The sequence below is a fragment of the Poecilia reticulata genome, chromosome 23, assembly GCF_904066995.2.
Source record: "Poecilia reticulata chromosome 23, P_reticulata-male-v2, whole genome shotgun sequence".
Lineage (NCBI taxonomy): Eukaryota > Metazoa > Chordata > Actinopteri > Cyprinodontiformes > Poeciliidae > Poecilia > Poecilia reticulata.
The window spans coordinates 2432981-2444991 of record NC_088852.1 but is presented as its reverse complement, the minus strand read 5'-3'; the positions used below and the strand labels follow the sequence as shown (position 1 = coordinate 2444991).

Genomic DNA, 12011 nt, shown 5'->3' with positions numbered 1-12011 from the left:
GCCAACGGGGGGAGGAGCCAGCAGGGGGAGGAGCCAGCAGGGGGAGGAGCAGCAGGGGGAGGAGCCAGCAGGGGGAGGAGCAGCAGGGGGAGGAGCCAACAGGGGGAGGACCAGCAGGGGAGGAGCCAGCAGGGGGAGGAGCAGCAGGGGGAGGAGCAGGGGGAGGAGCCAGCAGGGGGAGGAGCAGCAGGGGGAGGAGCCAGCAGGGGGAGGAGCAGCAGGGGGAGGAGCCAGCAGGGGGAGGAGCCAGCAGGGGGAGGAGCCAGCAGGGGGAGGAGCCAGCAGGGGGAGGAGCAGCAGGGTGAGGAGCCAGCAGGGGGAGGAGCAGCAGGGTCAGGAGCCAGCAGGGGGAGGAGCAGCAGGAGCAGCAGGGGGAGGAGCCAGCAGGGGGAGGAGCCAGCAGGGGGAGGAGCCAGCAGGGGGAGGAGCCAACAGGGGGAGGAACCAGCAGGGGGAGGAGCCAGCAGGGGGAGGAGCAGCAGGGGGAGGAGCCAGCAGGGGGAGGAGCAGCAGGGGGAGGAGCCAGCAGGGGGAGGAACCAGCAGGGGGAGGAGCCAGCAGGGGGAGGAGCAGCAGGGTGAGGAGCCAGCAGGGGGAGGAGCAGCAGGGTGAGGAGCCAGCAGGGGGAGGAGCCAACAGGGTGAGGAACCAGCAGGGGGAGGAGCCAGCAGGGGGAGGAGCAGCAGGGTGAGGAGCAGCAGGGTGAGGAGCCAGCAGGGGGAGGAGCAGCAGGGGGAGGAGCCAGCAGGGGGAGGAGCAGCAGGGGGAGGAGCAGCAGGGTGAGGAGCCAGCAGGGGGAGGAGCAGCAGGGGGAGGAGCCAGCAGGGGGAGGAGCAGCAGGCGAGGTAGAAAAGCAGCTGGAGGAAGAGCTTCCAGGTGAAACCGGCTCTGATTGCTGCTGCTGTGAGGAGCCTCAGAGAGAAACCATGGCGGTTAATAAGTGTGTCAAGAATCTGCTCTTCTTCTTCAACCTGCTGTTCTGGGTGAGTCTCACAAAAAAATTAAATCTTTTAGTTTAAATTCAGATTCTTTTTTAAAGTTTTCCTACCTGGTTTTTGGTCTTTAGCATCTCAAAAGAAGCTTTTTAAACCTGTTTTCTGTTCTCACCCTGATCACTTCATGTTCTTTTCTTTTTTTTACATATATAATTTTGTTATAGAACAGGTCATTTATTTATTTTTGGCCTTGCCCTCAAACAAACCCAGCTCAGTTTCAGGGTGTGTCCAGGTTCTCTCAGAAACTCTGGAGTCCATTTACAGCAGTTCCTGTTTCTGCAGAGCCAGTTTGTCTCTCATTCAGCTGCATTTCCCTCCATTTCAACACTAATGGACCAGGCAGGCGGTTCTGCCGCTAGACGAGCTAATGCTCAGCTCTACATGGTCTCATGGTACTTAACCCCTTCCTGGAAAGTTTTACTTCTTATTCCACGACTGACAGATTTACTTTTGTCTTTTAAAATGCTTGTTTTCTTCCAATACATGTATAAAAACTACGTCTGCAGGTTTTGTTTTTATCAGCAAAATGACTCAAAATTGCTACTTATGCACTTTGTATTGCTGAAAATGTGCTATATAAATAAAATTACCTTTACTTAAGGATGGATATAGCAATCTAGATGCTGAAAGTGCCTCGCTACACTGCAAAACCACAATCTTGCCACTGATTTTTGGTCCAGCAAACATGTTGGTATAAGTGAAAAGAAACGGAGGAGCTTGTTTTTTAAGTCGAAATGTCTTGTTTATTTAAAAGAAGCTCCTGTTTCTTGCTGAAAAGTTAATTTTAAGTTACATTTATCTTTTGCGTGTGCTCAGATATTCACATGAAAACCAACATTTGCAGTGCAGATGGGTGTGTGTGGATTTCCTTCTGAATTTATGCTCTAAACTTCACATTTCTTGAAAATTAAATAAAAAATAAAATAATCTGTTCAAAAAAAGACTTGACTTTTTTTAAAAGGTGGATTTTTAAGCCGTTTATTTCATGTTTTTGGTTAAAACCGAAGAGTTTTGCTCTAAACTGGGCCTGCTGGTTTAGTTTTGGCGCTCCAGGAGGTAATGGTGAATTCTAACCAGTTCTGAACCTGTTAACTGGTTAAGCTGGTTCTGCATCAGTTTTCTGTATGCTGTCGCCGTCCAGCAGGTTTTCTCGTGAAGTTTACGCCCTGGCAGGCGTGACTGGCTGCTTCCGGGGCACAAAACATGTCAACGTCTCCAGAAATGTTTTAAAACTTGTTCTAAGACTTTACTGGTCACTTTGCTCCAGTTTGAGACGCTGCAAAAAAAAAAAAAAGGCAAAAGTTTTGAGCCAAAATTAAAGTCTCACTTATTCAGATGAAGAACTTGCTACTAAATGTACTTGGAACTAAACTTTAGACACCAAAAACAACATTTTTATCAATAAAACTAAAGCATGAATCCAGTTTGAGTTGCTCTGACCTTTGACCTGAGGCGTTATCAGTCCTTGCAACAAGTTTTGCTTGCAACTATTGATGCAAATTCACTCTGGTATGCAAATGTTGCACTTGCAAATTTCACCAATGAAACTTTTGTGGACGTCGGTCACCAACTTTTATCTTTTTTCTTCAATCTCCTCCTAATTTAACTTTTAACTTCCTGTTTGAAGATGTTGCTTTTAAAGTTGAACCTGAAAGATTTAAAACATATTTTTTTAGATGCTCTGCAGGATTTGCTTCTTCTGTTCCTACTGTTCATTTTAACTGGAATAACCGACATGAAGTTCTTCTTTAAAGATACATGAGTTTATTTTGAACATTTTTAACCAGTGAAAAGAGACAAAAACTAATAAAAATGCAAAATAACACGGATTAAATGCTAGATTTGCTAAAATATCTCTAGGGAGGAAATCATGAGAATAAATGATTTTTATACTTTAAATGTTATGTGCAGATATTGAACGTATTTGTTGTTCAGTGCAGCTTTTATCTCTGGTTATTTCCGTTCTTCCTGCTGAAACGCCTCCAGATCGATGCTAACAGGATCTGGAGCCACTCGGCCATGTTGGACGTCATGTTTTCACAGAATAATGGATGGAAACGTTGAGGCGGCTCCTTTATTTACTCTGAAACCAGTTTGATTTAATCTGCGTCTGTTTTTCACCTCTGAGTTGAGCAGAAATCCCAGCTCTGTTCTGCTCCAGTTTTACCGTCCTGAACGTAAAAACGTTTTGAATCAGACGGCAGATAAAACTGAATGACGTTGTTTTTTTTTCCTGCGTTGACGTTTCAGAGCAGAAAAGCAGAAATGATTCTGATCTGCAGGGAGGAGAAACAAACAAAACCTCTTCATCACAAACAGCTGAGTGTTTCTGAAAACTCTGCAGGGATCCACGTCGGCAAAGTTTCCACTGCAGCTTCATGTTTCCTTCAACAAACATGAGATTTTAGTTTTGCACATAATTCAATCTTAGAGATGTAATAAAAATCCAGCTGGGTCGACTTGTGATGACATGAATGTGATCATGTTTTAAACATTTTAATATCTGCAAATTTAATCCTGACGAATATAAAACTCCTTCATTTCCCAGCAAATCATTAAGATTTAAATCTGAAAGTTTACCAGAATATTAATAATTTTAAAGTGAAAATCCACTTTAATGGATAAAAAATGACTTCAAATATAAAAATTTTTAAAATATAAGGGGAAAAATCTAGATTAAAGATGTAACATGGCGAGTCTTTCTAATTTATCAGGACTGAAATAATTTGAAGTTTTTTTTCCTCCAAAGGAAACATGACTTTCTGTAACTTGAGTAAAATCTGATTTTTAATGTGGTTTGCAGAAGTAAAGAGCTTCTAATATTAAAAATACAAAATGACACGGTGGATTAAATGCTGTCAAGACTAAAAATACTAAATTAACTAAGTTTTTATGTACGAACAATTAAAATACTGCTTCCACTGGCACTTTAGTCCATTTATTCCAAGACATTTCTTGTAATAAATAAATTCCTTGTATGTATGTATGTATTGGCACACTGAATGTATTTAAAATATTTGCTCAAACAGGACAAATACTTTTTTGCAGTGTTTCCTGATTTAATTTAAACCTTCATTTTCTTCCTTTTTGGTGGATTTGATGAGAATTTAGTCTGGTCCTTATATTTTATCATTTTCTTGTTTAATTTGTGTCAAAACTGCAGGAAACTCATTGACTGAAAACAAATTTCTCCCAAGAGTTTTAGGGTTTGACTTGTTTTTTCTGAAACTAGTCTGGATCCAGACGCGGAGGGCAGATTATGAGAACATGACTGAACATGTCGATCTGTTGTGAATGACTGACAATAGCCTGTGAGTCACTGCGGAGGGACGAAGACGCCCACGCAGCGAAACGCCCGCCGTTCAGACTGAGCGCTTCTGTTTGAGACCAGATTAACGGATAAAAAGATGCTGAGAAGAAACGGACCTGGGTTCAGGACACGAACATGGAACCAAAACACGACCAGGAATCCACTTTAATCACGTCGGAAAATAATCCAGATTTTCAGGATGTTTTCCTTAAGATTTAATCTCAGTCTTTTCATATAGTAGAATTCATGTTTTACAAGATTTCTAGATTATAATATGGATTCGTTTTACCTGATCTCAGTTTAACATGCGGTTTCTGAGATTAAGACGTGACAGGACCACCAGTTTATTGTAATCCAGATTATCTATTTAGAATTTTAGGAAATAATAGAGAATCCTTGTTGACTGGATTCTGGATCTTAATTTGCCGTTTATGTTGCTGATCTGAGATTTAAATCCAACTTTAATCATATTCATTGTTTTTATGTCCCAAATGTAATCCAGGTAATTCTCATCTCTAGATGATGAATTATGTTCTTGGTGGTGAACTAATAATCCAGAGATTATCATGGATTAATCCATGTTAAAAACAAATCCATTCAGATTATGACCTAAATGTACTTAATCCAGATTTATTCCCAACAGTCCTGAAGCTTCATATCATAGTAAATATTTTTGGTTTCTTTATGGATGAAGTTCTACTTTTACACCCCTAATCTGGATTAATTTGAAACATTCATGTTTCTGTAGTTGTAAAAAAGCCTGAAGTTTAATTGTCTTTGGAATCATTTTTGTTTTTCCTCAGCGGGCGTGTTTGTTTTTTGATTCGGTGAGGTTGCTATGTCAATCTGCAGGTTTGCTTGTTGTTTCTGTGTTTGCGTCACAGTAATCCGGTCAGTAATCTAGAACGAGCTCTGGAATGACTCCGCGTTCACGTCTTTGTTTCAGAGTAAACACCTGCTGCTTTGCTTCTGGGTTTCTGTCCAGTAAAAAAATGGTTTCAGCTGAAACTAAACATCATTTTACAGTTTTTGGTGTTTGTTGACGAACTGGGCGACGGTGGTTTTTTTTTTTTTTCCTCAGCTGTCGACCAGCAGATCCTTCTGTTTGTAGATAAACCGGCTTCAGTTTTGACTCCCTGCGGGTTTTTTCCCCAACAACTAAAACTCTGCATTTAGTTTTTCCCACCTCAAAAAAACAAATACTGGGGGGAAATTTGAGTACTTTAATGTTTCTTTTTTTTATTAACTGGACTACAATGCAGGATTAATGACTCATCTGTGACTGATGGAAAATCCTCCTTTGATGACATTTCACCTCCAGAACCGGTTTGCTGAATTGGCCTTTATATCCGCAGGCAGAAAAGAAGATACTCAAGTTTATCTGATAAAGGTGCTTCTTTATCTTGAACAAAGAAGTGCTGTTTTTGTTTTTAAATTAAGATAAAGAAGCTGCTTTATCTAAAGTTGTTGCAGTTGTTTTCAGTAAAAGGTTTTCTAATGGAAATGGACTTGATCTACATTGATGGAAGAAACTGAACAAAAAAAGTATTTAAAGCTAAAAATGTATTTGTATTGTGGACATTAAAACTAAAGGACTGAAAGTATTTCAATTGATTTTTAAAAAATGCAGTCATTTACTCCATATTGTTTGTTTTATTCTGTAAGGTACATCACAGTGTCATCTGCATAACACGTGTTTCAGATAAATACGAAGGTTTTTGTGGGATTTAAGTCATCAAAATATTAGATTTTTTTTTCATATGTAAAATTGAAAATCTCTCACTTTTAATTCTGACTAGATCAAAGTTTTGAGTACAGCTTATATTACTTTTAGTACTTTAAAAGTGGAACTGAACTCTATTGCAAAACACAATGATAAACGATTATTTTATTTTTTAGCTTTATTTGGCCAGCAGTTTATGGTGGTTGTACTGGACTTACTGGTTAATTGTACGCAGCAGAGTGTGGGAATCCTCTGTTTATCCAGTGAAAAGGTTTGGGCGGGGCGCTGCTGTGTGTAAAGCTAATAATGGATCATGTCTTCTTCCTGTTTGTCTATTCAGAGGTTTAAAAAGTGATTTATCAATCAACAATAACCTCACCCTTTTAAAAATACTTTCAAGGATGTATTATGATGTGGAACAGGAAATCAATGATTATTACAAAGGTATAAAAATTTCATTTTTGTTTTTTTAATTGTCATTTTAAGACCAGCAGACAGCAGCAACTGTAGCGATTTAAATGAGGTTTTCCTGTTTGTCCTGCCGCCTCACCAGGCATCTTCATCACAGTTGCTGCCTGGTTTGTTTTTCCCCACTACTCTTCAGATTAAATATTTATAGTGTAAAATCACTCCAGCACCGTGTTTATGGTTGTTTGTGTGAGAGCTGAATTATGCATGTTGGAGTCGCACCCACTGAGCAGCTGGACAGCAACGAAACGCTCCGTCACCCAAGAGGCTTGGATTTCAAATGGGTCGAGTTTCACTCAGTATCCCACCCAACAAATAACCTGGAGACTTAATTTCTTATTTTTTCTGGTTAAATTCAAAATCCAACATGGCTGCCTTCCAAATGCAACCATGCTAGTGCAGGAAAAACAATCCAATGTTTCACACATTGATCTGTACAACCTCTGAAACTGATTGGAATATAATGTGAAATGGATTAGCTTGTGTTGCTAACAGTGGTCAGAATAATTGATGAGGTTACAGGAAGTTCTTAAAGATGTTTTACCTAACTGGCATCCCTGATGTATGGAAGCATTTAGCTGCCAGTTTGAGTAGATGTCTTGGGTTTTAATGAGGAATCTCATTATTGGTTTTGGATCTCGTTTCCCAGCTAAACGTTGGTAGTTTGTTGATGTTTGGGTTGGTAATTGATCTGTTGTACCTCCTATTGACCCTTTGCAAATACGTCACTTAATCATTCGAGGCGCCATGATGGACGTCAGAAGTGAACAGAGCAACTGAAAATTTCCAAAGTTGTTTATTCATGGCTTCTATTTGTTCCAGTCGAGCTAATTGGTCTTTGAACGTATAGCACACCTGGTTGGGGCTCATAAAGTTGGAAATGGCTAGCTTAGAAACCTAGCCATTTAGAAACCTAGCTTAGAAACCGACTCATGCCTCCTCTCTACTGAGGTGTTGATCAAACTACCGACTTTGCCTGAATTCACACCACATGATTTGTCGCAGGCATAAAAGGCGTTTCCCCTTTCACCGGACAGCATTAACAACCTACAAAAGACCAGATGCTAACCAGCTACATGACGGTGCGGCATTGTCTCCATGGTTACCAATAGTTAGACGATTACCTTCTCCTTAATGTAATATATTTCTAATTAACTTATAAATATATCAACGTTAGTCTTCTTGCCTTGTCAAAAGTGTTTGCTGTAAATCTGTGATTACACCAAGAGCTGCCAGTCATTGTGACTGACGGCTGCCATCCATCACCACGACATCTTTCCTCGTTAAAATTATAAAATGACAAGTTTGATTTGCATCCTTGTCTTTGTGTAGCTGACCGCGCCCCATCCTATGACCATCATAAAGTGAAATCAACTAAATATAAGCGATATTGGGTTAGAGATTTCTGTTTTTAGACTAGCTTTAACAGAGCGCATCGGTTGTACTGATGTCGTCATGGCGGAGTGGGCGGAGTTCTGGACGTGACGTCATTCGCAAAGGGTCAATTAAGCTCCTGCAGTGGTATTTACGCCATGTTTAGGAACCAGTTGGATGTCACTAGTTTATCTATGTCCACCATTATCGTCCCAGTTGGAGTAAAACGTTTTGTTCTAGTTTAATGTAAACTGATTTTGGTTCTCCAGAAAGAAAACAAACTATGATGAATCTTTTTTTCTCTCATTCTTCTTCAGGTCTGTGGTTGCATCATCCTTGGAGTTGGGATTTACCTGAAAGTCACCAAAGGTGGAAACCAGGTGAGACTCCATTTATATTGAGAATCAATGCATCATCTTTATCTCTGCATGCTGGGGGAAATAAACATTTCAAGTCATTTTCTTTCAACTTAAAGTCCTTGACCAGTTCTGAAACTGCTGGATCCCATCTCAATGTCTGATTGATTCCCACCTCCTCCTTTCCAGATTACAGATCAATATCTTCCTAGTTTCGACCTCATGATCGCCATTGGGGTGATCATCATGGTGATCGGCTTCCTGGGCTGCTGCGGCGCCTACAAAGAGAGCCGCTGCATGCTGCTGGTGGTAAGAATCACTCAACATGAACTTCAAGGTCATTTTCATGCAACAGGTTGATTTACAGGAAATTGCAGGTTAATAAATGATCCGAGATATTTTTGGACTCCCTCGTTGGATCCTGTCAAAACATCACCAGATCAGCAAATTTCTAGTGAACAGCAACACACTGAACTTATTTTTGGATGAAATTGGGAGATATAGTCGATTGAATAAACTGACTTGCAAGAAAATAAATAAATAAAAGTAGGTCTATGTGGACCAAGAATGCTAAGTTATGTTTAAATCTGATGCATAACAGTCGACCTTCAAACCTCAGAGGACGGTTTGCATATTTTGACGTAACTGGGGTAAAAACATCTTAAGACAAGGACTTGTTATAAAAACAGTCACCAGTTATGAAACCATCAATAAAAATTACATTTTGTCAAAAGCCATCAAGCAAATATCAAATGTTAAATGTTCCAGTTACTGGTGATAAAAAACGACTCTAATCAGGTGGGTTTTTAGCTTCAACTTAAAGGAACTGGGTTTCAGCAGTTCTGCAGTTTTCTGGATGTTGTGGCACATGGAACCTGAAACACTGGAAACTTTCCTCAGCTGATAAAAGGCTGATTTTGTAACCGTCTTTATGTGACTCTGAAGGTTCAGACTTCAGCCTGATCTCTAGTTTCCAGCTGTAATAACTGAAGCTGTGACTCTAGATCTATAACTCTAGATCATTCCTCTTTTGGTCCCATAATGAGTCCAGTGTCGTTTCTGTTCAGAAAGTTATTGATTTGTTTTTAATAATTTGTTCTGTGCTTGTAACCTGAGCCAGTGGGAATCTGTAGACATTAGACGGGAGGCGTCCAGGATCGAACCTTGAACCCCACATGTGGCTTGATGAGTTTTTACCTAAAGAAAAGAGATTTTATGCCGACGGGTTTGACTGGAGGGTAAATTGGGACTGGTTAGTTATTCCCTCCAACAGCGCCACCTGTTGGACACACAAACAAACCTACCTGCTGTTTGCACGTTAAAATGTGTAATTACTACAGTTTTAATTTCATTATGATCTCTGTGCATAAGATGATGAGTGAATTGAAGTGCTGGGACTGTTGAGCCAGTCAGAAATGCACCAATAAAGACATTTTGGATTCTGATGAAGAAATGAACTGCATTCATTTTGCTCCATCTCTGCAGTTCTTCGTCTTCCTGCTCCTCATCTTCATCCTGCTGCTGGCAGCTGGCATCTTGGCAGCCGTCGGGGAGAGCACAGTAAGATGGAGGATCCTCCCCTACGACTGTTTTTTCTGCGCAAGCGTCAACTACCTGGAGGACTGAACTTTGTTTCTGTGTAGGTGAAGAACTGGATTAAGGAGAAACTGGAGAAATTGACCCCAATTGAAGGCCAGAAACTAGAAGTGATTAATGACATGGAGAAACTGCAGCGCGAGGTATTTATTCAACAAACTTTATAAATGTCTAAAAGACCAAAGTTTCATCTCACTTGTGCTTCACTTTAACTTTCATGGCTTCTTTAATTTTGTTTTAGTCCCTCCACCAGCTGACTAAAGACTCTTTCTCACTGTGTTTATTAGCTGCTTCCATGTGGCGTTGGAGGCTTCACTTATTAGTTAAATGAGTACAAATATTTTTTGTTTGCAGCTCAAGTGCTGTGGACTCATGATGGGGCCGTCGGACTGGACACAAATCCCAGATTCCTGCAAGTGCAACGCCACTGCTCCAGCTGACGTGTGCAGCAATGGAATCTATAAGGACGTAAGGCGACAGGATGTGAAGAAATGATGCACTAATCTTTTAAAATTGTTTAATTTTTAGAGCTTTCTCAGCTTGTGTTGTGACGAATGCGTCATGTTCTCGCCCCGCAGCCCTGCTACGACAAAATCATCAGCTACATGAAGGAGCATATGGAGGTGTCGTTGGGAATAGCTTTCGCAGTCGCCGCCATTCTGGTAAAAATTCACACACTGTGCTCCAAAGATATCAAACTCTTAATCTCACTTAAACCAGAAATATCCAACAGCAGCTGGTGTGATTGCTCACACCACCTGCTGGTAATACTTGGTACTGCACCACTTGGTCAACTGGGCAGAATCAGATGGTCTCTTCTCTTCGACTTGGCCCATGTTTTATTTTATTTTATTTAGCAGGATTTAAATCTGGACATGGGAAGAGGGTTTTTTTTTCTTTTACAGGAGAGGATTAGGGCCATTGGTTTAAAAAAGAAAAATCTTTTTTGCTGACAGAATACAGACTTTCATTTTTTTTTTTTTGCACAAAATTTTGACTTTTTTCCTCTTAGAATTCTGAGATTTTCTTTGATTTGACCTCAATTTTGAGATTAGTCAGATTATTATGTTTGTCAGTGGCCCTAATTCTATTGATGTGATGATTTCCTGGAGTTTGACTCTCCATCCTGGTATTTTAAAGTGAAAATAACATTTTACACATATATTTTTTTTCTGATAAACTGTTTAAAATGGGTTATTTCAGGTTCTATATTTATGTTTCAATGTGAATTTTGACATTTTCATGCATTTTGTTTAGTTTGGTATCATGTTCCCTAAAACCGGATTGATACCAAAATATCCAGCACCTCACGCATCTAGTTTTAATATTTTTTTTATGCTGCTAGTTGCCTACAAACCTGAAAGATCGTTTGGCTCGTCTATTCCAGTATTTCTATATTTGTTAAATTGGCATGTTTTTCTTTGCAGCTCTTCGGCATGGCCTTCTCCATGATGCTCTTCTGTCAGATTGGGAGGAAAAACGCTGCCGACACTGCCTGAGTCGCCTCCAATCAGCCTGTTCCTTCCTCATAACGTTACCCAACAACAGAGCTAATGCAGTTTATTCTGAGCTTTTATTGTGAAGGAGCATGTTGCTATATCTGTCAGTATACATATCGGTAAGATGTTTCAGGAGCAGGAAAGATAAATAAATAAATGGTTGTTTGATCTGCTTAATTTTATTTTTTGGTGAAACTAAGCTCTTATGTGAAATTCTTAACATTAACCAGTGAACTGTTGGTGTTTTATTTAAATAGCTGCCTCAATAGCTTTTATTGCTAACACTTCAGCAAAACCAAAGTTAATTGGATTTGAAACTTTTCTTTTTAATTTTCTCATAAAAACCTCATCCTTAGATTGTTTTAATTTTTATTGCATTCTAACTTTTTTTTTTTTTTTTTTTACTGGGCAACACCAGGCTTCCATATATTGTTGCATGTGAATGGTTTTCTCAGGAACTTGTACAGTTCTTTCATTTACTTTTAAAATCTGTACTGGCTTGTTTTTGGTTGAATATTTTTTTTATCCATCTAATCATGTAACATAAAATGTCTGTTTTCTATTCAAGAGAAATAAAGCTACATACAAATAAAGCCAGACTGGATGCGTTTAATTTGGATTGTATAGGTTGTTGAACTGTACCTTGTTTTTTTTTTTTGTCAGAAATTGTCTTTGGCAAATTAAATGTGA

General features: G+C 39.8%; 1 protein-coding gene across 1 annotated transcript; it reads left to right on the top strand.

The window, feature by feature from the left end:
- The first annotated feature begins 860 nt into the window (after window positions 1-860).
- Window positions 861-11914, top strand: LOC103459319 (tetraspanin-8). Its single transcript, XM_008400792.2, has 8 exons — window positions 861-983; window positions 8188-8250; window positions 8416-8535; window positions 9712-9786; window positions 9870-9965; window positions 10177-10290; window positions 10401-10484; window positions 11250-11914. The coding sequence occupies exons 1-8, from the start codon at window positions 927-929 to the stop codon at window positions 11319-11321; spliced, it is 681 nt and encodes a 226-aa protein (XP_008399014.1). The 5' UTR covers window positions 861-926; the 3' UTR covers window positions 11322-11914.
- Window positions 11915-12011: the final 97 nt, after the last annotated feature.

What these genes read in the sequence shown, in the direction of transcription:
- LOC103459319 (XM_008400792.2), top strand. Translation starts at nt 927, where the DNA reads ATGGCGGTTAATAAGTGTGTCAAGAATCTGCTCTTCTTCTTCAACCTG. An exon ending in GCAATGGAATCTATAAGGAC is followed by an intron (nt 10,291 to 10,400) that starts GTAAGGCGACAG and finishes CTCGCCCCGCAG; the next exon opens with CCCTGCTACGACAAAATCAT. An exon ending in TCGCAGTCGCCGCCATTCTG is followed by an intron (nt 10,485 to 11,249) that starts GTAAAAATTCAC and finishes TTTTCTTTGCAG; the next exon opens with CTCTTCGGCATGGCCTTCTC.